We start from the raw sequence: 27,639 nt of genomic DNA on the forward strand, positions 1-27,639 counted from the left end.
AGCAGGGAAAAAGATGGGAAGGAAGCCATTTAGTTTTGGAGCAGCTGCTTTACAGTGACTTTCCCTGGTAATCACTAGCCTTTCAAATCCCTGTCTACATCTGCCACAGTGATCTCACTTCGCTGCTTTCATCACATAATCCTTGAAGGCTTTCTCAAAATTAAAGCTTTGTGGCATACTTAATGACAGCTTTTAGCACTACCAGAGCTACTCTTGCACATTCCTTTGGTACTACCTAGCGCTTCACTCTTGCTGCTGTAAAGACCTTACTTAAGGAAACAATAGCGCTCATGCTTGACAGATGATGGAGTACAGAAGAAGGCAGTCACTTGTGCTGCTATACTCTATACAGCAGTGGTAGGAGTCTCTGAACATGTGTTTGAAGCTCCTCACCCCACTCCCAGCCAGACAAGGCATGTTAACACTGTATGAGCAAATAACTTGAATTGACAAAGCCATTAGACAAACGCCATCTCCTTCCTCAGTGAGACAGCATGCTGATTCCAGACTGTTGGACTATTGGCATTAACTGGCAACAAACATCTATAAAGTGCCTATCTACACAGGACACTGTAAATAAAGATTTTTAAGTCCCACCTTCTCCAGCAATTTGCTCTAATTGTGAGCTCTCACAGGCTCCCATCCTTCACAAAAGCAGAGATGCATCCCTGCTTTCCAGAGCCATTTAAGGAGCACTTCTAGATCAGGTCTGACAGCCAATAGCACTGATCCTGAGAACACAATGAAGAATAGCTAAGGAGCTAAGCTGCCTGGTCAGGCCTGAGTTCCCCACCCAGTTCTCTCACCTGTAGTCAGAATAGGCCCCAGGGCAGTAGAACAATGCTGTGAATGGGGTTCGTCCCCTACAGATGGTGTCTAGAGTCAGCATAATTCCATACAGAGAGGTGAGCATGAAGAAGAACAGTGCAAGGATGAATGCTTGGTGGTTCTGCTCCCCTACACAGCTGTTAATCCTTCAAAAAGGAAAGAAAAAAAAAGATTACTTTAAGGGGGAAAAAAAAAAAAGCTGGCTTCTCTTTCCTTCTCCCTCCCCCAACCATCAGAGAACCTGATTTCTGAGGTCTCACTGCAACACAGGCAGCTTCAAAGCAGCTTTATAGCTTTTTATAGAAAGCTCATAGGCACAAGTCAATAGACCAGTAAGGTAGGAGTGGTGAACTGTGTACCCCAGGAACTTTCAGGCATCCATAGCTAAAACGCTCATACCCCGCTGCTCCTTGGTTACAATACTGTAGCGATGACAGCTTTAGGTTCCCTCCACACATGAAAAGCAACCCCATTTCATAGGGTCTGGGGAAAAAAAGAAAAAGAAAAAAAAAAGAAAAAAGCTAACTTAAAAGAAAGAAAAGAAACAGAAAACACACATCTTTAGCAAAGCCAAACATACCAGACACAGTGATGATCCAGTCTCCTCACACACCTGCCACACAGCCGGCAGTGCCCTGCCCGGGCCGGCCTGACCAGCTGGCACTTGACACACCAGTCCATTTTCACACCTTCTCGCTCCTCAGCCAGCACTCTGGAGTAGCCTTTGGTCTCCCCATTCACAGAATGGCCACCGGCAGCAGCTCCATGGAGCCCATTGGAGCTCCCTCGAACACTCTTGCTGGGAAAAGCCTGCTGCGATGGCTTGTCAACACTTGTTGAGATGGGAAGGTAGCCAGGGTCTTTCTTGGCTCGCGACAAAGCCACAAGCATAAGAATTAGCCCACAGGTAAGAAGTACCACTTGGGAATACCCCACGTGGCCTCGAGGAACCACCTCCTGCAGGAAAACATAGTACATGTAGCCCAGGGAGAACAGTCCCAGGCTCAGGAAGAAAAGAGTCCGCTCCTTCCTCCTGTGGGTGAGGTAGTAATACCACAGCACCACGGCGGGAAGCGATGTCAGCACCACCAGCCCCAGCAGGAAGTGCAGAGCTGCGATATGCAGGAAGACGGGGAGCAGGACCATCGGCGGCACGAGGCTGACGTTAATCTTCACGGCCCCGGCAAACCAAGGGACACGGCACCGGTCCGCAACGGTGTCGGCGATCCTCTCCAGCGCTCCTGGGGGCAGGGATCTGCAGGTCAGCCACCTGTTCGGGAAAAGCGCGGTGTATCGCTAGTGGGCGGGCAGGCAGACGTGTATACCTCTGCGGCATTCCCTCCGCCCCTGTCCCATCTCATCTCATCCCATCCCATCCCGGAGTCCGCCACCGCGCACCCAGCCCATCCAGCTCCCCGCTGACTCACGGCTGCTCGCCCCTTTCCTCCTTCATCGCAGGGGCCCGCAAAGTTCCCCGACGGCCGCTGAGAGCTGAGCCCCGAGCCCCCCTCCACGCCCGCCTCCCCCGGCGCCCCGGCCGCGCGGAAGGCAGCCCCGTAGGCAGAAGGAAGGAGAGGGGCTCCCGGCCGTCCGCTCCCGCGCCCCGCGGGGCTGCCGGAACCCCGAGGGCGCCCAACGGCCGCCGGCTGAGGAGCAGAGCGCGGGGCCGCTACCTGTCGCAGCTCTCGTCCAGCTCCTCGCAGTCGCAGCAGCACGCCGCCAGGTGGTTCCGCTCACCCCTCCGGTCCACGTACTCGCAGCAGCACAGCGGCTCCTCCATCTCCGCCCGCCGTGCCCCGGCCCGAGGGCGCGGAGCCGACGGAGGGAAACGGACAGGGAGGGGCGCGGCCGCACCTCTCCCGCCCCCCCGCCGCAGGTGCCTCGCGCCCGCCCTCGCCTCCTGCCCGGCGGCCCCGCCCCCTCCCGCCGAGCCCCCCCGTTATTGGCCGCCCGCTGCCCCGGCCCCTCCCAGGCGCGGAGGCGGGGGGTGAGGGACCCCCTTCCCTCAGGGCCCATCCACCTGATGGCGCAGCGGCCCAATGCCGGCGCGGGAGGGGCGGGGCCGCCGTGACGTGACGGCACCTGGCTTAAAGAGACAGCGCAACAGGTGGCGGCCGCGGCAGCGACTCCTCAGGGGCCGAAGGCGGACGTCCCCCTGCACCGGGGGGGGGAGCGAAGGGCGGCAGAGCGGGGCCGGGGACCTACGGGAAACCTCCCAGTGGGAAAGGGAAAGCCGCTGTGGAAGGAAAGGGCTCAAAGAGGGTAGGGCTATCAATATTACAGAAGAGTAGGGATTGGAAGGGACCTCCAGAGATCATCTGATCCAACCCTCCTCCTTCCTGCTCAGTTAATTCATTATAGAAATACTCATCCTTGAAGATGGTGACTTCTGGTTACAGGCTCCACCCGTCTGAAAAGGCATATAAATAACCTGTGGGTGTGAAACCGCTATCTGCTCCTCTCCTTCAAAGCACTTCTGGTTAGCTGTGGCTCAGGCTGACACCGCTATGACTCCTCCAGCACAAAGGCAGCACTGCTGAGGACCTTCCCTCTCCTCCAGTAACCAGCAGCACAACTGCCCTCCGAGTGCCTGCTACCCGCAGATCCTGCCCTGAGCACAGGGCTGGCAGTGAAGGCCAATCACCGAGCTACAGGAGCGCAGAGCCCACCTTACTTCTTCTAGAAACCTTTATTCCATGAAGCTTCTGAGCCAAAATAGAAAACAAGTAAGAGTCCGAAGATGGTTACAGTCCCTACTCCACAAGTCCTTAAACACACATCTTCTCTTCTGAGGTCCTGACTCGCAAGCAAGGCATTAACTCTCAGTCTTGCTGCTCTGTGTCTTGTTCAAGTGATCAAAGCTTCTTTGGAGCATGGAAAGGGAGAGCTTGAGCTGTGAAAAGAAATAATTGGGGAGCATGAAGCATTAAGTCTGTCTGCTACAAGGGTCAGGAGCATTGGGAAAATTGTGTCTCCCTGCTTCCTTCCTTTTAAGGATTCCATGTGATTTCCTCCTTCCTTTGCCTATAAAGAGCTTCTGTAGTTTGCTTTCTTAACAGCTATGCTCTGTGCGGTTTATAATTACTAACAGTACAGCGTGATAAATCTTAACACCCCTCTAGACAGTAGCATGGAAAATAATCTGCCCCACTCATTTTTAGTCACAGCTGATGTTCATGGAACATCAACTTTCATATTTTCATACCCAGCCCTCCCAGTGCATTTTGCTGCAATTAGATTACTGACACCTCCAAGGTGTCATGTTATTTGGGATGGAAAAGGTGGCTGAGATCTCACTCCATCTTTTAGAGGTTTTCACGCCATGCCTGCATTCAAGAAGGCTAAAGCTTCAGAATCTGGAATTGTTTGGGTAGCAGGCAAAGAAACCCAAAAGGGCACAGAAACCAGGAAATTCATTTCTATAGTGGAACAGCCAGCGTTGGAAGCATTTGAAGCTGTGATCAAAATGGTTAACAGAGTAATAGCAGTTTTGTGTGCAGAGATATTCCTAAACAAGAAATAGAAAAAAAGTGTTTTTCTCCGCCCTCCTGTAGTGTGTGGGAGAACACAGAGCCAACTGCTGATGGATAGAGGTACATGTGAACTCCCCCGCAGCTTTCCTACTCTAATAATTTCTTCTGCCACATTTTAAGATTTATTAAAAGAACTAAAAACCAGAATATTCAAAGGTTGTAAATACAAACAATGTATGCATTTGCTGTTCTTCACTTGCTGAGCTGCAATTTCAGCCAAGGGGTTTACAGCTGTCTTCAACTTCAGGACCAGAGACTCACAGCAGCTCCCAACAGCTTATCTGCAGTTTTTATACTGTGTTTGTAGTACAAGAGCAGCCTGGAAATGTAAGTCACTGGCAAAAAGGATCAACCCCATAGCTATGGAGCCTCTCAGAAATATATAGTCTGGAGAATTTAGAAGTGTTTCACTGAAGGTTTACGTGGCTCTCTGATACCAAGATTAAACAAAAGCTCTCACCAATAGTGGGGAGGAAGAGCTCAGATTAGCCTGCATGAAGAAACCCAACGATGAGGTGAGCAAGTAGTTATGTTCTGAGTCTTGAGAAAAGATGATCTGTTTTGAATAATTCCAATCTTGCTTTGTCATGATTCAGAGCTGCATTAACAGACCTCATCAATAAAGGCACTTCACAGGTTTAAGAAAATTGATATGAACATTTTAGTCCAAAGAAAGAGCCATCAGAACCATGAGCATTTCCTTTGCACCAAATTCAAGCATAGGACAAAACTGAGGCCAAGGAGGCATGGACTTCAGTTAGTATCAGAAAACATTAAAACAAAAGCTATTCTGGCATAAAAGAAAAAACTCGAGCTGTTGAAAAAAAAGAGTATCACAAGGAAAGCTGGGCAGACTTACCTGCTCAAGCATTTCAATTGAGTCTCTCAGTACTCCCTTCACATGCTTAACCTGTTCCTTATCATATTGAGGGATCTCCTCTTTGGATCCCATTTCTGGGGATATGCTGGAAGAGATTGAGATTGCATCAGAAACATGAAACAAGCACCTGCATGCCGTTCTATAAAAAACAAATTGCTCTGTTACCATTACTCTGACATTGCTAAAAAAAAAAAAACATTTTTCCAAAAGCCACAGAAAAAGGTATCAGCAGTTGATTTTCAGTTCCTTTTGACTTAAAGATGCTGCCTCAGGCCTTTGCAGACAACAGTCATCAGGAACAAATGTGCTCACATCAGTTCTAAGATCTTCGCAATGGGAGATCACCACACCGTCTCCATACTCAAATCCAGATTATAATCCAGGTTATAATTTATGCATGTAGTATAGGCAAATAATAAGCAGCAACATCTGAGCCTATTCCATGCGCTTGAAAATAAAAGGCATCTAACATGAAGTTAGAAGGGGAGAGGGAATTTTGCACAAAAGCAGAAGCTAAGAAGCTAAGTGAATCTTTAACATCATATTTGAGATCACGCTGGTTCACACAGGATGAAGTAATTCAGTTCTATGCTCAGCAATACGATATTCACAGAAGATGAGTCACAAGAAGGTGATAATGCAAGCTAAGGTTAACGCTCCCCCAAAAAAAACAAGGAAAAACATTTTTCCTTTAACAAGAAAGATGCAATCAGACATGTTACTTTTCTGTAGTCTATGCTGATATCTAGTGACAAGTCATAGCAGCTTTTGAAAACTCACCACCAGGATTCACTGTTTGAAATCTATTTCTTTCTATCAGATTCTGCAATTAACTGAGGAAGAACGAAAGCTAAGATTGCGAATTCAACTTACTTCAAAGAGCTCTCTTCCTGAAGCTGGACGTGATAGAGGGACTGAGCCGCATGCTCTATCTTTGACAGCTTGAGAAACAGTGTTACATTTAGCAAAACCAAGAGCAGCAAACTGTAGAGACCAGAAACATGAAGTCAGACGAAGTTTATATTATTACTGTTACAGTGCTACAGAAGGAAGAGCTGGGCTACAGACATCTAGGAAAAGAAATTCATTCTGGAGCAAAAATAACTGCCCCAGTGCTATAATGAAAGTAAAGACTTATCTAAGCAATTCTTAGCAATTAGCTTTAAGTTGTGTAATGCAACCTGTAGGAAGCGACAACAGTGCCTCCTCTTGGACCTTTTAGAAGTAGGAATAAATAAATTCTAAGATTTTTTTTTTGTAGAATCAGACATACAGAGACCTGAAAAGTAGGCCAGTTTGACAAGTCAGCATTTTAATTCTGCATGTCCTTTCTGAAATCAGTCCACCCCCCTCTTCTACCCACAAGCTCCTGTATTTACACTCCATATAGGTTAGGATCAGTCATGCTACATGGAACGTCAGCATGCAAGTGAGGTAGGTACAGGCAAATAAAGACCAAGATAAGCTCAAGTTAAGCCATGTTTTAATGCAACTAAGTACTTACAAGACACTCATTACTACAATGATGGCAGTGGTCCTACTAATAGCATCTCTTTTCCTTCCTATAGGGCATGGAAGAGAAGGTGGTTAAAAAGTACTGAAGAACATTTCTAATGCATGTCTGCATATACACATCAGTGCTCAGCATTTTATACAGAATAGCGTGACAGTTTCTGATGGACATAACAGATGGCTTGGGTGCACACGAGTCTCTCCAGAATTCACTTGATGCACCCAGTCACTTCTGTAGCCATCTCAGACAAGGCAGCTAGACAGGCTCTTTTATTAGGAAGATTCCCTCACTTCAGTATCCTGCAGAGAACAGCTCTAGGATAGGTTAACATCAAACCCAGATAGCCTGAGAATGCTACAGTCTACCCACTGCTGCCATTCAGCACATACACCCCTAGTCACACACATTAGCAGAGACGGTCTGCAACATGGCTCTCCTCTAATTGTTCTCCTGACCATATTAGTCTTTCTGCCAAGTAATGCTAAATCAAATTCTCCTGTAACTTGTCTAATCTGGGCCAGCTACATTTACGTACTGACCTGATGACAGATCTTGAGAAGGCTAGTTATCAGACAATGGTTACCTAAAGCTAATGAGGACAGCAGGTGTGCATGTCCTCTCCAAGCTGAGTAGCATGCACCTACTTATGTGAGCAGGTTGATTTTTAAATTTAATTATCTGATCTCCTAAGCAGTTCCTTACATGCACATTTCCTGTCCTAAATGAGGGACATATCAGAGCTGCTGCAGCATACACTGAGACACACAACCACCTTAAAAGGTGGAGCAGGAGTGGCAAAATTAAGTTTTCAGGAAGTAACCTCACCTGAGGAAAGAGGCCACCACATCTGCTGTTGAACCAAATGCTCTCTTGCTGCTACATGCAGTATTGTCTTTCCCCTTTAGGGAAGGGCATTTGCTCCTGCTTCAGTGTTTACAATTCAACTTGTGTTATGAAATCCACCATTCTCTGGTAAACATTTGTGAACCAGATGTTCCTCATCTCTTTAAGTGTAGCTAATATTGTACATGCCTGTACAATACACAGGCTAAGTCTGTCACGCTTAGTAGCAAAAGTAATCCAAGATATGCTTCAGTGACCCAGAAGTTACAGGAAGAGACAGGAAACGGACTCTTTAATATTACCAAAAAATGTAACTATGACATGATAGGATCAAGAGGTGAGCAGTATTTAAAGTTTGATCATCTAGTGACTTGGGTGTGCAACTTGAAGAAGTTAAGCATAGCTATTTTTCAGCAACTTAGCAAAATTCAGATTTCTCATTCCATCTCATTTTCAATACTATACAGTGCAACATTTTAGAATTTAATTCCATTTTCATAAAACAGAAGGTAGGATTAAGTTTGATTTCATGACATATAACAACATAATAGTTGACTGTGTGTGTTCTTCGACTGTTTTAAACAAGGCTGAACAGTCTACACATCTTCGGTCACGCCAGTGAGATAAAGATGAGAGCAGCATACACACAAGCACTAATCTTGCATTATTATAAAAGTTAAACTTTCTCAAACACACCTTACAGAAAATAATGAATATAAGAATTCTTACCTATGATGCTACCCTGGGACTCTAACCCCATGTCACCAGAGGAGTGCTGGGAAGAGCGTTTGGGAAGTGATTCTGCCAGACTTCGGTGTAAAGTGCGTCGTCTTCGTCTTAGGGCAACTAATTTTCCAGAGTCTTCTATGGACTGATTAATTGCATATTCCTCCATTAGCAGTTCTGATTCTATAGTGGAAAAACAATGTTCCTGAACGTTGAAAAGGAAAGTTGAAAAGCCTAGCACTAGTGACTTAAATTGCAAGTGACATATCTGTGGTGGTAATGAGAAGAAAAAGTGCATCTTCCAGCAGATGAACTTAAATCAGGTAATTGACATAAATCACATCCCAACCTACACTGTCTGTCCTCTGTTATATGGCACTTGTACACTTTTCAGATATGATCTATATTCAGACTACGCAGGATTGTTTAATAACATGTTAAGCAGCAGTTGAAAGAACACTTCAAGACACTGTTAGACTGAGACTAAGAATTGTGTTAGACTGCGAGCCAGCAGCCAGAGCTGGCCAGGCTGTTAACAGACATAGCCAAAGAGCCTGCCAAGTGCCACTACTCTTCTCATACCCACAAGGAAATACTTGTGTTAAATACAGGGGCACGCAGTTGAGAGTAACAGCTTTTCTCCCACTCCTCTTGCGTCCTCCAGAAAGCAACTGCTGACAAGGTATACAGGAGTTCTTGGCTACCAGGACTATTTATTTATTTATACATACTCCAGAATTGACAGGTATATTAATGACAGGAGATTCTTCTGAGAGCTGCCTTCTTTTCAACCCATTATTTAAGGAATCAAGTTTGACATACATGAAAACACACAAAGGAAAAAAGGTAGCCCCTTCAGTAAAAAGAAGAAAATGCCTCACCAAGTTGTTTGAAGTTCTCCTGTATCCCTCCCCAGGTGTTCTTCTCAATTACAGATTTGACAAGGCCCCAAGGCTGCTTTTTGTATTTTACTTCTGCAGAAACCCTAATAAACAGAATGCAACAGTGAAGAAAGGAAGGAAAAGAAGGAAAGAAAGACATGCTTTGTTAGATAGCACAGTGATGGTAGAAATCTCTCATCAGAGGCAAGCCTCTAGCTTACATCCATGGCCTGAAATACACCTGAAATACCAACTGGAACTGCCTCAACTTTCCACCTGAGCAGTTCTTACACTGAAACGAGGCAAGAAACAGATGCACGCAAAGACAACATATCCAGTTAAAGCCTCAGGAGATCTGAATGTCCAAATCATTGGGAAAGAAATTTTGTTTCCTCTTCAGGCTCTGAGGAACAGGGAATTTCTCTTTTGTGAACTGTTCTGATTTTAACAAGCATTTGAAATAGCCTTATGAAGTCCTGCTTTTTACTCTGTATGCACACTCGTGATATAATACCTGGGGCACAGCAATGCAAGCACGTGAAACTCATCACTACCAACTATGCATCCAGTACTAAGAACATACCTTGAGTAGATAAATTAAATTGTCTCTTAGGGAGCACAACAGAGGGGAAATGACATTCCTGTGTTGCGTTTCCCAGGTTATGCTAGTCAATAATGCTTCTAGAATGGAAAGGCATTCAACTAGAACCCTGCAGGGGGCTGCTTCTAACAGCTGAATGAATCCTAGAGCTCTTCGTAAAGATAAAGGGGCAAAATGGTAGTCCACAATATTTATTTATTAAAATAAAGAACACTAACCTTACTGGAATACACCCTGCTCTCCAGCTTTTTCAAATAATCATCCCAATCAGCATATGCATGCCAAGCTCCTACTCTAACAAAACAGCATATTTCAATTAATTTTTGAGCCATTTCAAACAGTATAAAGCCAACTGTAATACCAGCATGCACGTTCTGTTCTATGTATGCATGCTACAAAGACTGTAGTCAAACCCTGGCTTTTGCACTTATCCTAGGGTTGTCTTGTGCTTCAGATAAAACAAACACAGCCATCAAAAAGGAGTAATGACTCACTCAGTCATTCAAAGTGGCTGTTCAAGGACTTTTCCTTTTTCCACCCAGTGGTAGAGGCAGTCCTCAGTACTTTTACAGCCCAAGATAAGCCAGAAGGAAAATTAGGCTTGCTTACCTTTCCTTACCTTATGTTCTGATGAAGTTTGAGATAAAAGGACTTGAAGAAAAACTACCAAAGATTACATAGTCTGTCACACAAATGCAGTGGATAAGGAACTTCACCACTTCAGGTGTTTTCAACAAATGAGAGAAGGAAGTGTATTAAGACTCCTCCATCTACCCTGATGGTAACAACAAAGCCTGATCTGCTCAAATAGCCTGTGACCATGAGTATGCTTCTTCATCTTGTAAAATCATTCTCCCCTACAGGCCCTTAGCAAAGGTATCTCAGACACTCTGTTACAAAATATCTGGCATAGTTCTAATTTATCCCACTTAAATGACTGCTCTTGAAAAGGTAAGGCTGGGCAGAACCAGCCCACAGCCTTGGAGATGAGCTCTGTATCAGTGTAAGAGTTCATGTCTCACTGAATTAATCACATCCAAGTACAGCAGATATATGACAGGAGATAAACCAGGCTAATTTTTTTTCAGAAGATATTTCCAACTTCAATAGAAAACAAACCTTTTCTCTGTTGCAGGCAGATCTTTTGGTAAGCACATTTCAGCAACCTGCTTCCTCCCCTCCCACTGCACACCACTCAGGCTCACCGTAATCGACATTTGTGACTGGACGTGCGGCTGATGTAGTATCGGTTCACAGTGTAGAAATAATCATGGTAGGGGACATCGTGGGTCAGCACCTCAGCATCCACCTGATAAGACTGACCTTTCTGGCTCTGCTTATGCAGGATCTACCACAAAAGATAACAGAAAGGGATAGATATATTCTATATTCATGGAGTCTGATTATCTATTTTTTTCTTAATTTCAAACCAAACTGCTTAGGTTGGACCAGCCAATTCCAAGTGAACTGGAGTAGGTAGAAAGACTGAACAACTGTGACAGAAGTCAATTAAGAATGGTAAGAGTAGTGGAGGTGGGATGTCTCCAGCCAGAGCCAGCATAGGAGGTAGTAGTACACCATTCTTTTCCATTGACATTTCAAATACCAAATGCAAGACTGGCCACTGACTCTTGACCACAGTCCTTTGGGATTGAGCTGTGAGACCTTTTCCAAACCACAGTCACAGAAATACTAAGGTTAGATCTGGTCCAAGCCACCTGCTCAAGCAGGGACACCTAGAGTAGGTTGCCGAGGACTGTGTCCATGCAGCTTCTGAAGATCCCCAAGGAAGGAGACTCTGTAATATCTATAAGAAACATATGCCAGTGCCTGGTAACACTCACAGTAAAAAGACTGCTTCCTGATGTTCAGAAGGAACCTCCTGTATTCCAGTTTGTGTCCAGTGCCTTTTTGGTCTGGCACTGGGCACCACTGAAAAGAACCTGGCTCCATCTTCTTATCACTCTTCCCTCAGATATTTATGTATATCAATAAGAATCTGTCTGAGCCTTCTCTTCCACAGGCTGACCAATCCTGGCCCTCTCAGCCTTTTTCTCATAGGATTAATGTTCCAACCCTTTATCTTCTGACTCTTCACTGGACGCTTCCCAGTAGCACCACCCTCTCTTGTACTGGGGAGCCCAGAACTGGACACTTGAAAGCACTTTGTTTCATCTTTTCTGACCACTCTAATTCATACAAGTGGTCAATAGTACTCTTCCCAGAATTTTCAGTAGAAGTTCAGCCATGTTGAAGTTCAAAAACCCCTCTGATTTCATCAGCACTTATTCAGTAATAGTGAAAGGGAAAGAAGAACACCTTCTGAGATGCTACGTTTGAATTGGAGATCCACATTCAGCTCAATGAACTCCAACCCATGGTATGATCTGACAGACTGTACAGCTCTCCCTTGCTTTAAATGGCACCAAACAGACACACATACAGACAAGTACCTGCTTTTCAGTTGCAGTGGTAAACTTCCCACAGAGTGGATTGTTAATTGTTACAGTGTACGTCAAAGTCCTCAACTGATTGCCACTGGAATCTCTATTCCAAGGGGTTGATACAGCATCTAAATAACAAATTATGCAAAATCTCACATGCAGGTCACCTGAAAGTCATCATCTCTGCCCTGTTGTATCTTAACCTGCAGTTTAAGAACAGTGCAGAGAGGAAAAAAAGGACTCCAAGCAGTTGTTTTTTTTTTTTTTTTTTCTCCAGAAAAAGGGAAAACTGTAGTTCACTAACTGAGCAAAAAGTGAGGCAGTAAGTAGCTGAATCTGAGTCTTCTGAAAGAGACTCAAAAGGTGCAGAGAAGAGTAAGCAAGTAAATGAAAACATGCTATTTCCCATCTGCTTAGAAGTTGAATAGATTCACTTAGCAATATTCAAAAGCTTTTGCTACTTTGCCTTTCAAGCTAATACTGAATAAATATTACCCTTTTAACTTAGTTTTCTTACCTTATGATCTCAATGAATAAAGCTTACTCATCCAGAAAATTAAAGCCTGCAAGTACCATTTAGAAGGCTGCAATAATTTCATCTGTGCGCCAGCTCTACAGATTTCACTATTTCTGGGACATAATGGAATCAGAAATACCCCACAAAATGAAGCATTTTAATATCTTACTCAAAATTCAGGCATCAAGTGCAGGGTTTTTTTTTTCCCATTTGTTTGTTTTTAAACAGCATTAAATGAAGTTCTTATTCAGAAAGATGATTGATCTACAGAAACAAGCTAGCTTTTAATGTCTACTTCCACAGAGAAAATATAGAGCTTCAAAATTCTTTTAAAGCAGGAGGAACAAAGTTCAACTCAGTTCTCTAACATTTCTCAGAGGTTGAAATTTTCAGGGTAAATTGCAACACAGACAGAAGGAAGAAGAGTACATTACCTACTATACTCCTGGAATTGAGAAACCTCTGCATGAAGTGAGAATTGGTGAAGAGGATTTCGAACATCTTGTCTGCAGTGATGTGGAAAACTCTGTTTATAAAAAGTCTTCCATAGACATCATTCTCAGAGGCAGTCTCTTTTACTGCTAAAGAAAGGCAGGGGGATCAGGTTAAAAAAAGCAACAACAACATTATGAAGTTTCTTCATAGTATTAAGCTTTATTACAGCTCAAATCCTTTCTAATCTTGCATCAGTAATTGCTTCTTATTCCCAGAAACCCAGAAGTGACAGCAACACATCATTTTGTAATAAGATGGCTTTGAGGAACAAAGTAAAGAGCTCATTTTCTAGACCCCCTTTCACTATTTCCTTGTACAAATGACTTGACAAATCAACAATGCAAGGTCCCACCACTTGGCAGAACCTTTTGCCTTCAGGATCCTACAAGAAGCACTGGAGAACACAGTGTTACCACAGTCCTCATTTAATGCATACCTCATGTGAAGGACACGTGCATAGCAAAGAGGACAGTGAAGCCACACTAGCATTCCTTTTAACCTGTGGAAAGTTTCAAAATTCTGCCTTTGAAGTCTGTAATGCCAGCAGCATCCACATTCTAAGAGTCCAGGTACAGACTCTCAAACACCCTTCCTCAAACTGTTCCTCCCCCATTAACTACTACAAGGGAAGCACAAGTGGTACCTTGTTCCATTTTGCAGTCCTGACAAACGCACTGAGATGCTTTATCATCCTCCCCTATTTCAAAGTACCAACAAGCACCCAAGAAGTGTTCTGTGGTACAGCACTGAGCTTTGCTATTTCTGCTGCTCGTTGGTTCCTGGAATGGCTCTTTGTGGCTATTTCAGCCACTCTCACAAGACACATGGAACAGAATTGTTATCCTGGAGGGAAAGCAGTTTCCTATGCCAACCCCAACCCCAACTCAGTCTGCTTGTGCTTTAGAAAAGAAGTCCATCCTTGGCTATCAGTGAAGAAAAAAAAAAAAAAAGATGAACAGAACCGAAAAACCCACCCCCACCAAAAAGCTTGAAAATAAATCTCATGGAAGCAAGAGAAAGATAGGACACCTAACATTTCAATTGATATAAATAAATGCTCAGAGCTAGCAAAGGTCATTGCCAGCACACAGTGCAAAGGTAGTTTGAATATCATGCTACAGTTCACAAAGTGCCCATAGGCTAAGGTTACAGCACTTAAACCATTATTATTTGGTAGCAGTCAGTACTGATAAATGCAAGTACATCAACTAAATACCAAAACAGAACTCCTCAGTAAAAACCAGTTCTGACTCTGAGCAGACTTCTGCTCTAGCACTGCTTCTAGCCTGCCAGAAGTCCCCATTACACATATACATGTCCTCAGAAAAGCTCTTTGACCCAGGCAGGCTACAATATACGACCCTAAAAGTGAAGCATGAGTGACAACTTTATGCCTGCACAAGAGATGTACTTCCTGTGCTACGTTCTGCTTAGATAATTGCAAAGTGGAACAAATAGCAAGCACATATTTTAAAAGACCTATCGAACCAACCAATATACAGTAATTAGTTGCTAGACTACAAATTCAGCTGTACTGAGACATTCTGCAGGCAGCTAGAGGTTCAGCTTCAGTTTTCAGCTTAAGTTCAGTTTCCTCTCAGAACTGAACCTACCAAAACACAAAGCAAACTGTCTGACCTCAGCTAAGGAGGCCCCAACACTGCAGACCTCCTACCACAAAAAGCATTCTCCACTTCCCATCCTTTGCTAAGAGGAAGGGGAAGCTTCAGAAATTCTTATGCTGACACCTCCTTCGACTACTATGCATCAGCTAATGAATATGGAGCCAGACAGTAGATAATCCAAAAACCATGTGTTATTACTTTAAGGTCTGTACCTTGCTACTGAAATATTTTTTCTCTACAAGCACAAATCTCTCTTCCTTATACTAAGGCTCAAGTTCAAGGGCATCCATGGGTCTTGTAACGTTTTCATTTATGGATGGATTCCTGTTAGCTGGTTTGCCTACACGTTTTAAAAATCTATTCCTTATAAGTCATGATTAGGGAATGAGCTGCCAAGTACATGGAAATATCTACCGAGGGATGCTTTTCCTTACAATCTCTTTTGGTTCTCAGAAAATTGATGTTGTTATCACACAGAAAAACATTTTCAGAAAACCCAAGCTGGAACTAGGCTGATATATTGGGCTAATTAGCTACTTAGATGCTAGGATTCCAACAGCTATTTTTCAGGAAGCCTGGACACCCTTCAGATGCGAGGCCTGTAACATGCATGTATTAACACCCCAATTCCATACCAGCAGAAGCTGGTCACTGCAGGTACTGAGAGCTTGACAAGTCACTTTCATCTGGGCTTCTCAGAGCATCTGCAGAAATCCTACATGAAGCAGTAAGCACAAACAGTAACATAACTGAAGAATAAGCAGACACATTACACGCTTGCAATTTGGACAGAACAGGAAGCTCGAAAACTCACCTTTGCTACAAATAGAAATGCGTGTTTGTCTGTTTCCTTTGGCTTAACTCACAGGTAAGCATACCTACTTTTTACTTATCACAATTCTAAGGCAACATCAAGCAATTTACCTAAAATTGGCTTAGAAATACTATTTATAAGAAATGTTTATCTTCTTGTAAAAATATTAGTCTAATCCCTTAGCTTTTAGTACTGTTCTGACCCCTTAGCAGTACGCAACTACCAGCTGCTAACTCTCTCAATCTGAAAACCATTATAGATGAATCGGAGATACTGTCTGATAAGAGAATATGAAGTTACTCTGACTTTGGGTTAGGATCCCCAGGGACCCAAAAATCCAGAAGCAAATATTACCATGAGTATCTCCGTTCTACATAAAGACTGCAAGCCTGCTCCCTCCCCCGCTACTGCCTTACACTTCATAAGGTCACTTCCATCACTGCAAGGCAAGCTATGAAATACCGTTTGCATATAATACCATTACGCACCAGTGATTGCAGAGGTTTGAAGACATCTGCAGTGTGAGACAAGGAAGAGCCAGAAAACTGGAGGAGAGCAGCGGGAAAAAGGGCCCAGGAAAGCAAATCCTGGTCTTTAAATTCCCATAATAACCAACAGCTTGTGAAGCTAAATACACGCTGCAAGCAAATTAAAGCAGCTGAACCTGTAAGAACAGAGGCTATCCAACAAATTACTAAGACTTCTGATTTTTTCACTTCATGGAGATGAGGGAGGGTCAGGGGAAAAATAAAGTATATACACAGCTCTTGGCACTGCCTGGGATTTCTGTGCCACCAGGAATAGGGGAAAAATTGCACACTGTGTGAATAATGTGCAGGTCAGAGACCTAAAACAGATGCACTTCAAAATAAGTCATTAAGACCAATTCCTAGACAGAACATTTTCCAGACACCACCTATTTGAAGATTGCACAGCAGTGTTTGCCATTATGGTAGAATTCTACTATATTTTAAAAGACCAAACTGTTAAATTAACTTAAAGGATGTACTGAGAAATATTGCTATCTTTTTCCTGCTCACAAGATAAAACTTAAACCTCTTGTCTTTAGATAATTCAGGACAGATAACTCTCCAAATGCCTAAGCAACAAGTAATTGGTAGCTATACATTTAAGAGAACATGTGATCTCAGGATTTTGATTAAAATGTCAGCAAGGCAACATGGCTACTGTTCTGTATACAAGGCCGTATATCCAGAATTTCACCTCTTGAAAAGAACAGGGCTGAAATAATTTCAACCAAACTATTTCCAGCATTTTCTGCATCATATACCCCTATTTGCAGAAGTTCAACCACTATTGCACCCATCTTACAGTGTAAGTGCACAAGCAGTTAGGCTCTCCTGCAGATCATGCGTCTGAGGTGGTAATTAATACACACAGAAACAAAACAGTATGTAAAGTCATTCAAGAAAATCAGGGATTTATGATGTCCCCATACACAGTAAAACTTTCTACCACAAAAGACTGTTTCCCAGTATCTTATTTCTCCCTTCTCTGTATAGAGTATTTTATGCTGCTGAGCATTGTAGCTGCACGTAGAAACTCTACATACAAAAAAAGTCCTTTGAGGAAACTCAGAATCTGCTACTTCTGTTTTGGGAATACATATTCTGTGCTTGAGCTAAAATTTATCTTCTGAAATGTGTAACTGAGACTGTAGATATTAACTCCTTGTTCGGCCAAGAGTCTGTCACGACTCAAACTTTATCACACTAATCTATGAAACCAAACAAAAGCACCAAGATAGAGGTAGCGAAGCTAGTGGTGTACAGGGAGAGACTCCCTTCCCTAGTATGCAAAGTGAAAATGGCCTAGGACAATGGAGCTACTTGCCATGGCTCTGGCATTCCAGCTTTGGGTGTCAGGTGGGCCTGGAGTTAGAGAACAACAGCCTTGAATTTGCCCCCTCACCTCATTTGCCAGGACACAAGGGAGATTAACTGCATGGGTAAACCTTTGCTGTGTGGCTAATTTCATCTGCATGAAAGAATTCACCTTGTAAAAGTATAGGGCAACTGCTATAGGAAACAGACAGGAAAAAATTCTAAGCACGAAGAAGGGAACCTGTGAGAAAAGATTGATGTTGTGTGACTAGAAAATCCTGCTCTGAATAAGAGACTTAACCTGGGGGAGGGTGGAGAAATAAAAGCAGCATAAGTTCAGTTCTCTTTTAAAGAGACACCCCTAAGTTTAATATGCTCTCTTTGCTCAACATCAGTTGCAGGAATGGCAGCTGCTATTTGCTGCTGTCACTTAGGCACACAGCAGCATGAAGACAATAGGACTATTTTCAGTCCATTTCATTGGATACCTTTGCTATAAAAAAAACTCCAGAGGCTAAAAAAGGCAGTACAAAGATGACAGGAAAACTGCAAAATATCTCAACACCAGAAGGCTGAAGCTTTCTGCAGCTTTACAGGATACAACTGAGATTGAGTAAACAATCTGTAAAGCTTGTTAAATATGTACAGGATTAACAGCAAATTGCTCAAATACACAGACTCAAAAAACGATACAGCTTGACATGTATTGAGTTGAATTTGAAAACAAAAGAGGTACTGGTGAGCAAAAGGAAAGCTAACTGAAATAAATATATCCTCAGGTGAAGATCACAACTTGCAGGCGGCCAATTCAATCGATTACTTTGAAAGCTTTCCTAGACACCCCAGTGATACCAATTTAACAGCATCTGCAAGCACCTTCAATAGCCAGCTAACTCTGAAAAGACAAGATGCAGAGTTGCTCAGACAGATCAACAACTGGCCTCAAACTGAACTGCTCTATTCCTGCCAACAGGTGATGAAAGTTCTTTCTCCGCATATGAAAGAAAATTAGCAGTGTATTCAGAAGTTGAGCTTTGCTGTCCTTCATTTGCACACACATCACTGTCATCCAGTCTGGGTACAAGGCAGGCTCTGACCTTACTCACTCCCTAGGGCATGCAAAACCGCTCATGCCCACGAAATCAAGAAAAGTGAACATCACATTGTCAAAAAGTTATTAATTTAAGATATTAGCAACTTTTTACCCACCAAAGGGAAAAAAAGTAAAAATCAATTTTTTTTCTTTAAACACCTCCAACAATTCTTTTTCTCCTGCCAACATAAGACACTTTGCTGCAATTCTGTGAAACACTGAAAAGGTTTAACAAAATCAAAAAGTTCTCCAACTTACTCTGTGAGTGAGAGGGGACAAGAATAAGATTCCAAACAGTTAAAAAACATTACCTTCCTCGCTATCTGAGGCACTGCTTTTCTCTTGAAGATTTTCATTCTCATTCAGATCCAAGGACTTTTCTAAAGATCTGCTTCTGACTAGCTTAACAGATTTTCTTTCTGAAGATGGAAGAGGGCTCTTCTTTATTTGTTTCTCACTTAGAGACTCTTCCACCTAAAAAAAAAAAGCAAAAGAAAAAAAATCAGTAATCATAGGCCACTGAAAAAAGACAAAGTTATTTTCAATGAAAAACAATACAACCAAAGCCATAAATTCTACCTGCTCAGTTACCACAAAGTCAAGCACTGACTTCCTCCACCCTCAGCCAGCCTCCTTTACTCTTTATCTCAGACTTTCACTTCACCCTGGTAACGAGACTTGTTTATCATCAGCTCTGTCTTACCAAGAGCCACCTTAAAGCAGCAGTTTACTCCCTATACAGTTCCTTTCCCTGCATCAATGCTGGCATTTACAAACTCATTAATCTAACACAGCTATTCACTTATTGGTCAGATTCGTTTTTATACCGTTTTAGAAGAGGGTCCAACAATCCTAGGGGGAAGGACAATGAAGCAGGTAGGGCATCCCTTTTTCCACTAACATTTGGTCACCCCAGTTGAATACTTGAAAAATGTTCTTACTTTGTAGGGCTTCATCACCTTTCAACAAAGCAAAAAGCTAAATAAAAGAAAAAAACAAAGACACTGCATAGAGTCATCTTGCCTATATAATGCTACTTCTAGAAATAAAGCAATGGAGTATCATCTGCCATTTCCAGGACAGAAGCAGAGCATGCCCTGCAGTACAAGCCATTGGATTCAGTGATGCAGATCTGCATCATGAGCTACAGTTACTGGGCACTAAGCTTGCACACACTTTGAGAAGTAATAGCTAGTGAAACCACGTGCACAAGGTTTGTGCATTTCAAACTGCCACTTAAAGCACTTGTCTAAGAGTCTTAGTTTTCACGCTAAACCTTCCCTTAAAGCTCCCATTGCATTCAGTGAAAGAACCAGGATCAAGAATGGTAAAGTCCCCATAGGTGGTAGCACACAGATGGTATTAAATGAGGTTTCTTTAACTGAGTAGCTCCAATTAATCTGCAGTGCCATTACCCTTGAAGATTATTCAGCACTGACTCAAAACCAAGAGCATCCGCTGCTTGAATAATCATTATGTTCTTCCTGTACTACTGGACTTTTTTTCAAAAGAGAGACCATTTATTATTTTGTGCAACAGAGGACCATTAGCAGAAGGTGTGTGGCAGGAAAACAGACAAATGAGAATTCGATCACAGTATAAGTGAGCAAAAACATTCCCTAAAGGTCAAAAGAAGAATATTGCATCAGCAAAGACAACCAATTAACAAACGCTGCTATTGAAAGGAGCTAACATGCCTGAAGTTATGCTGAGGTACACAATGGCAATGAGGATACTAACCACCATTTCAACGATAACGTTCTACCAACACATGTAGAAAGGAGCTTGTAGTGGTGAAATGTCCAGTACTGCTGAGCTCTGTACCAGTGCATTTCTGTTTTTGACCTGCCAACAGAAGGCTACGGGATAGGGAAAACCTTGCAGAGCCTTCTAAAGAGGAACAGAAGGAAGAAGGTGGTTTTCATACAGAGATGACCTGCACTTAGAGAAGCAGACATGCCACAAATGGTATTACACAGACTTCATTTAATCAACCACAGACAGCTACTGATAATAGCCTTTTCCAAGACAGTCCAAGTAATGCCAGCCAACCCCTTCATTAGTTCAGATCTCTTTCTGAAGAGAGCTTGTGGACTTCTTTGGTCTGTCAGAACAGTAAGGAAGGAGTTAAGCCTTTTTCTCTCTCCAGTCTTCGGGAGGCAATTATGCTGTGCATCATCAGTGCAATGATATTTGATAAAAGCTTTCTAAGCACTGCCCTCTCCTCTTACTGCCCTTGAGCTTCTACAATATCTGCTATAATCCTAGGCTGCGGGGAGAGCGCTGGCATTCTTTAGAAACACCAAATGTTTAACACAAACATTATGTATTTTAGCACACTAAAACAGTAAACTAAACACATTAATCAAGATTGCTGTTTTACATTATAATTAAGTAACTCTTTTGAAGGATGACTATTCAAAAAGAATCCTAGAATGTAACCCTGCTCACAGATCAAATCCCTGGGCATTTCTGCTTACCTACATGCCCAATTACATTTAGCACCTGCAACAAACATCTCTGGGAGCAACACCTAGTAGGTAAACAAAACACTTTTCTATGCAGAGCCATTACTTTAATACGAGTTGTTTAAATCGTATTTGGACAAGAACAGATCCAAATCAAGGCTACCTGGGTAATTTTACTTACTCTAAACAGTCAGAATTCCAGCAGCATCCACAGTCATCCCAGGCCCCCCCTTCAATTTTCCAAAAAATCTTGTTTTATACTCCTAGGACTCAGGGACACCCATCTTCATAGTAACTAAACTTTTAAACACCTTACAAACTAACACCAGTTTCGTTTGCTGGGTATCAGTCTCTAGCCAGCAACTTGCATTTCCACTGAACTATTTAAAGCCTACTTGAAGTCCAAATGAGTTTTACCAAGTAACAAAAGCCAAAAGAAGTGTATGATAGTAAGGGCTGTTACAAGCATCTCCTTTCTTCCCTCCGATTTTTTTCAAAGCTGAAACAGCAAATAAGTAGCTGATCTGAGAACAGTGAAAGGTTCTGGTGCTCTGTTTGCTTTTCCCTGAGCTTTCCCTTGGGGTATCTATTAACCAAGAGAAAATGTCCATAACCTTTTAGGACTACAACTGCACATAGTAGCCCCAGCAACCACGCTAAATGCTGTGCACACCTCAGATACCATTACTAAAGTATTTGCCCTCTCAAATAAAGAATGACACTTACAAATTCATTCAACACCACAGAACACCCGTGTTCGTTCAGTTTTTATTAACACAAAGGATGGGGAAAACTCACCCTAACCAAGGGAGTTTTGTTTGTTTGTTTTCATTTCCTGCTTTCAAAATAATCTCTGCAAGTTTGATTAAGCAGGGGTAAAGTGGAAGAAGAAAAGAGGTTTCATATATTCACAAAAGACGACTAACTAACCTCTGAAGGCAAGGATACATAGCATAACTTACCCTCTAATAATCCTCATGTATAGCAGGCAAAAGAGCCTTGAGGAGTTTTTTAATTAGAAACAACACAAGCAAAAGCATTGGAAGTTAACACAAATACTACTTGCATAAAGCATGTGCATAAAAGGGCACAGGGTGCATAGGAAGGTGGATAAAATATGATTAGTTTTGTTTCTACAGCTGGGAAGACCAAGGCCTAAAGCTCGGCATTATGCAGTGAATTAGAAACTCACACCGACAATGTTATCTTATCCTGAAGTTTGCTTCCCAAATATATTCCTGAAACCTGACAGTAATCATATCCAATTTCTGATGTGAAAACCTTTTAGGCTACCATGAGCCCCCAATGAATTCCACAAATTACAACTCCCATGCATTCTTATGTTTACAGGTAGACATGTTCAGCATATTTCTCAGTTATGACTAGCAAAAAAGATTGAATCAGCACTTACACCTGACAACGCGTGTCTATTGAGTGACTCTCCTTCTGTTTGAAGCGTGGATTCCCGAACTAAACCAACTGTTTTAGGTAGTTTGTCATCCCTTTCTCCAGGTTCATCACAAACGCTGGATCTGTCCAAAGGAAGAAATAAGATATATTTAGAGCCACACGTGTATCTGTAAGTAAATAAGCATGGCTTTGTAATGCTTATTTACTGTTTATTACTGAACAATGCAACTCGCATCTCCTTTTTAAGCTTTTCATGGGCAATTTCTGCACTCACGTCATAGTTATCCTGCTAATATTAACAGCTACCAACTAATTCGTCCCCCATCTACCTCGTTAACCTCTCAAGCCACGTTTCTCACCATAATCACCTCAATAAATCCAACTTTTGCCTATGTTTTTAGTAAAAACCAAGCACAGGTGAGACAGAAAGCATGCACTGTGCAGAGAAACAGAGGTAGCTTTGAGAGAATTTCAAAAGTGTCCAAAGAGACTCTGAGACTTTTTTTCCTGCATCCATTATTCCTGAGTTGCAAAGTACTGCATTTATTTATTTATTTTAAACAGATAAAACCCAGGAAATACTTAATGGGACATTTTTTGAAGCTTGCAGTGTTTTCCTATTACACACACTCAGATAATGCCGAAATGAAAAAGAGATGCAAGTTACATTGTTCAATTTTACAAAGTCATATTTATTACATACTGATACAAAATTAAAACTCCAGAATTACACTGACCGTTTATAAGATAGTTCATATTTATTCCAAGAAATCAATAAAACCGTTCCGGAAAGATATCTATATATAGTTTTCTTCTTGCTTCCTAATTCAACCTGACTATCATACATAAAATAAGCTAAGACCTGAGGCACAGGGACAACAAAGCAGGTATTTTAGTCTCCATGAAGTAAGGAAAAGTGTTTGAACAGCAGATATAGCTCTATTCCATTCAGCCCTTCCAAACTGTTGAAGGGCAAACAGATCCTGACCAAACACTATCAGGAGAAAAAGTTGATATTTAAGCTATCCTGCCCTCCCCCAGGCAGATCTAGGGGCAAGAAGGTCTTCCTATCTCCCTCTCTAAGGGGCCTCAGCAGTGTTCCTCTTTTAAACAATGAACACTATTAAGTTTTTATGCATATTCAGTTTATGCAGTTCAGTTCTCATCATCGTTTTACTCTAGGCTTAACCTTTCAGGTAAAGCTACAGGAGCACTTTGGAAAACAGTTTCTAAAAAAAGAACATTGCTTCCCCATAAGTAGGGATCAATAAGCTTTATAGTCTCCTCTTACCGACACTGCCCATTGTCCTCAGATGATGAGTGGAAGCTCTCCATTTCCTCGGTGTTCAGACCCAGCTCAGAGCCATAGCTCTGGTGCACCAGCTGCCAGAATTCCTGCTTGGTCAGCCTCTGAAAGAAAGCGAGCTAGTCAAGAACTGTGCTATGGAGCAGTAAGGCACAGTAGGTAAAACAGTAAGAAGTTTGAATTACGCCACAGCCTTTAACCTCACTTCTGACAAGGTCTGCAAGCATTTAGGTATCACATTTCAAGATTAGATTTCAGCATTTTGGGGAACTGAACTCCCATCTACTCCGTGTACCCAACCCATCACTGTTCAACCAATAACACTAGACGTTAAAAAACTAGTATTTCAAGAAAAAAAAATGCTTGTAGCTGCACCTTCATTCATCTCTGAAAACGCTGGTGATATCTTCAAAGCATCCCCCTCCCGCGTTTCACAAGACATGGCACAAAACCAGCAGCTAGCAGACAGCCAGTCACTCCCTCCCCCTCTGATCCCAGAAAACTTAACAGATCCATGCCTGTTTCCTCGGGATGCTCAGATCTCTCTACCAGCAGTGAGAGACTAGCACTTCAGTCACTGCAGACATTAGCGCCAGCTCAGCCAGCAGTCCATCTCACCAAGGTGGGGCAGCAGGTGGGACACTGCCACAAGCTCCATAGGCAAAATACCTCGTCTCACAGCTGGCCGCTCTTCTCTTTCCCTATAAGCTCCGTGAATTCCACGTTCTCTCTGACCATCAGGAAAGTTAGGGGAAGTGAGTGTTACAACCAACTCTTATCAGCAAAGTAAGCAACTAGTTTCAAAGTCCACTGTTTCTGGCAGGAAAGGGCCAAACCAAAAAAGAAGGAAATGCAGCAATACTGTTTGGGTATTTAGTCAAAGAAGACAGGCATCGCACTGGAAAATGTGCCGCAGTCACGATCCATATTGATCAAGGGAACAGAACCATGCTAATGAGGCAGTAACACAGGTCTGCTTACTATTTGCATGAAATGATCACATTAAATACTCGTGCATAATTTAAAGGGCTTTTAAGCGATCCTCTCTACCTCTTTGCTCTGCCTGCAGTGTTACACTACCTACAATTTTAGCCACCCCAAAAAAGGCCGCTCCGCAGGCACCAAAGGTAAACGCTCACCTACAAACAGTCGGTTCCTCACGCCGGGTCGCGGCCCCGCTCAATACGCTACCCCCGCCCAACACACACACAGACACACACAGCCCGACACTTTCTCCCCTCACCCTCCGGGCCCGCAGCGGTCGGCCGGCTCCTCCCCGCCGCTCCCGGGCCACCCCGGCCCGCTCCCACTTCCTGCTCGGCGGCAGGGCCCGGCCCCGCAGCCGCAGGGGCTGCCCCGGGCCGGCACCGCACGGCCCCTCGCCCTCCTCCCTCACTGGGAGGCGCGAAGCCGAGGGCGGCCTCGGCCGCTCTCTGAGGGGACAGACGTGGGGCTTTTCCACGAGCACCCTGGTGGCACAGATCACCGCCTTTACTTGTACCGGGGACAAAGGAGGCGTTACAACACTGAACACGCACCTAGAGCGCACGGATCCTAACAGCTAGTACCAGCCTCCACGGCCCCGTGAGATTCCCCGCGGGGCACCACGGTGCTCAGCACGCACCAAACACGCAGCTGCCTCGCCTTCCTTCCAGGGACACTCTGAGTGCTTCAGCTGTTCTGTCTGAAAGTGTCTGAAAACAGACAACGCCTACCTGTTTTTAAAATACGACTGCTGTATACTCTTAGAGAGCACACCTCTCCACCAGAGATTAAATGGCAGGCACAAGGCTGCTTTCATTCTGTTGCCCTGTACTTCCCCAGCATTTTTTTTTCCAGTGCTAAGAGACCTGACAATGGCTAAGCATCACTACACTCATCAGCACAGTCTGCATCAGCCTGCAGGCATATCAGCCTGTCCTTGTACAGGCGACTCAGTGGTTTGCAGAAAGAAGAAAAACTACAAGATGTGCATTTTAGGAATCTATAAAGTTGTTTCCTGTGGTTTTACAAAGTCAATATTACTAACTTCTGTTTCTAGAGCCAGGATTCTTGCAATCTGCTCAATTACTTCTAGCTCAGCTAGATACAGTAAGTCATTAACAGCCCAGCTTCAAATCAGACTTTCTCCACTATAATCAGAAAAGATTAGTTCTAAAGGCAAAGAGGGCATGACTTTTCTGGCTCAGATTTCTGTCTCTGAGCAGAAGCAGTCTGGAGTGGCTCTGAAACTTGTAAAGCTGAAACTAAACCCAGATTGCTCTGCCCACTCGAGGTGATGGTCTGTGCTAGATTATTCCTCAGTTCTTTGTAGCCTTTCTTTTTTTGTATACAAGAAGCAGTGGGACACATTTTTGTCCTTTCAAACCTGGAACACAGTATCAATACTTCATGTCACACCAGTCAAAGTGGTGGCATCAAACAGGCTGTCCTACAAAATACCATGAGCAAAGCTACTGATTTTTACTTCTACACCTGTCCATGGGGGTAAAGACATACTCCATAAAGGTTTAATCCAGAGACACCCCACACACAGAAACGCACTCTCAAACCAAGCAACTCTAACATGGAATTTTGCCCAATTTCTTGATTACAATGGCAAAGGGTAACAGCGAACACCTGGTTCAGTTAAAACTGCCTGAACATGAAGGTCAAAAATCAACCTGAGCCCTTTTTGATCTCTAAAACCACCTTTGATGAATGCAAAGGTGCAACAAGTATTTTTCAAAGCCTTGCCTTAGAAGCTGGTTCATTTGCTGCCCTAGTGGATGTTTGCCACAAGAACCCCAGTTCAGCTAAAGTTCTGGTCCCTTCTCACACCCCCAAACTTATCTGCTTCAGCACCTGGAGACTGGTGCAAATCTCTACCCAGCAAAGCACAGGAATAAAAGGAAAATAACCCAACTCTAAGGAAAAGGACTCATGGGAATTGAGACCAAGTTAAGATCTTGTTCTATTAGAAATACAGAACACTGTTTGTTTGGAATTTGAATAACCTGCTTAATTATACTTTAATTGTTTCCTTCTCCCTCAAAGTGGAGGAATATTTGGCATCCATGAACTTGAGGAGAATAAAGCGACAGTATGAATGCCATTACTCTTTCTATCATTAACAACCATTACTAAAGTTGTTTCTGCCAATTTGGAAAGCCTGTTGCAAAGCAGGAATCATGGCTGATTTAATAAACTGATACATTATTTAAAGCCTGAGTGGATGTGAAAGCTGCTATCTGTTTTATCAAGGTTGGTGTCATGTCTCTTCCAGACCTACATTAATGATTCCTTATTTTCCATGATGCTTCCCTTCCAAACAGAAGCATTTCAAGAACAATGGCATAGTAAAAACCTAGAAGGTTCACTTTGACTACATCTTGCAACAGGAATTAATTAAATGTGGATTTTTTTTTCCCCCCTCTCAAACAGAAGTCTTCACATGGATATTTTAAAAAGAAAAGTGCCATCTTAAGAGGAGGGTACCCACTGATTCTTAAAGGAACCAAAGCTGAAGGGCATCAAGTACAGAGAAGCTATGAGCTACAGAATTGCAGCTCAGCTGAAGTAATCAGGAATCCTTACCAGAACATGAAAAAGTTAGAGGACAGCATCTTGGCCTAATGAAGCTTGGAGTAAATGGCTACATGCTATTCCACATCTTTCTCCTACACAGTGCAATTTCTAATCAAAAAGGCAGACTTCATAGAAGGCTACTTGTTGAACTGTCTATGAACATGACACTTAAGTACAAGGCAAAATGGCCACAAGATGGAGATCTGGTAAAGAGCATGCTGACCCGCCTGAGAAGTTCTGCAGGGGGTAAA

At 43.0% G+C, this 27,639-nt stretch overlaps 2 protein-coding genes and 1 long non-coding RNA gene across 21 annotated transcripts in view; 1 reads left to right on the forward strand and 2 right to left on the reverse strand.

The window, feature by feature from the left end:
* ZDHHC23 (zinc finger DHHC-type containing 23) overlaps positions 1 to 2,648 on the reverse strand; it is a 29,382-nt gene extending 26,734 nt beyond the window's left edge. For 5 of the 8 annotated variants that reach the window (XM_015295341.4, XM_040697917.2, XM_015295313.4 and 2 more), the window contains exons 1-3: positions 2,502 to 2,648; positions 1,409 to 2,098; positions 807 to 974 (exon numbers count right to left, since the gene is read on the reverse strand). In XM_015295341.4, the coding sequence (XP_015150827.3) occupies positions 807 to 974; positions 1,409 to 2,098; positions 2,502 to 2,608 (965 nt within the window). In that variant the 5' untranslated portion in view covers positions 2,609 to 2,648. Of the gene's footprint in view, position 1; positions 732 to 806; positions 975 to 1,408; positions 2,099 to 2,255 lie in introns of those variants that run through there. The other 3 variants (XM_040697927.2, NM_001012819.2, XM_025149234.3) reach the window with 3 other exon arrangements.
* Positions 1,929 to 10,037, forward strand: LOC121106604. The gene is made up of 2 exons (XR_005839199.2): positions 1,929 to 2,089; positions 6,062 to 10,037. It is a non-coding gene; the product is annotated as an uncharacterized LOC121106604 (long non-coding RNA).
* GRAMD1C (GRAM domain containing 1C) overlaps positions 3,499 to 27,639 on the reverse strand; it is a 51,753-nt gene continuing 27,612 nt past the window's right edge. For 7 of the 12 annotated variants that reach the window (XM_046905206.1, XM_015295398.4, XM_015295386.4 and 4 more), the window contains 12 exons: positions 23,807 to 23,925; positions 22,517 to 22,637; positions 18,949 to 19,111; positions 13,201 to 13,347; positions 12,259 to 12,377; positions 11,011 to 11,153; positions 9,205 to 9,308; positions 8,327 to 8,506; positions 6,746 to 6,803; positions 6,115 to 6,225; positions 5,221 to 5,326; positions 3,499 to 3,721 (listed from right to left, as the gene is read on the reverse strand). In XM_046905206.1, coding sequence (XP_046761162.1) covers positions 3,644 to 3,721; positions 5,221 to 5,326; positions 6,115 to 6,225; positions 6,746 to 6,803; positions 8,327 to 8,506; positions 9,205 to 9,308; positions 11,011 to 11,153; positions 12,259 to 12,377; positions 13,201 to 13,347; positions 18,949 to 19,111; positions 22,517 to 22,637; positions 23,807 to 23,925 — 1,449 coding nt within the window. In that variant the 3' untranslated portion in view covers positions 3,499 to 3,643. The remainder of the gene's footprint in view (positions 3,722 to 5,220; positions 5,327 to 6,114; positions 6,226 to 6,745; positions 6,804 to 8,326; positions 8,507 to 9,204; positions 9,309 to 11,010; positions 11,154 to 12,258; positions 12,378 to 13,200; positions 13,348 to 18,948; positions 19,112 to 22,516; positions 22,638 to 23,806; positions 23,926 to 27,639) is intronic. The other 5 variants (XM_040646343.2, XM_025143671.3, XM_015295377.4 and 2 more) reach the window with 1 other exon arrangement.

The sequence above is a fragment of the Gallus gallus genome, chromosome 1, assembly GCF_016699485.2.
Source record: "Gallus gallus isolate bGalGal1 chromosome 1, bGalGal1.mat.broiler.GRCg7b, whole genome shotgun sequence".
Classification (NCBI taxonomy): domain Eukaryota; kingdom Metazoa; phylum Chordata; class Aves; order Galliformes; family Phasianidae; genus Gallus; species Gallus gallus.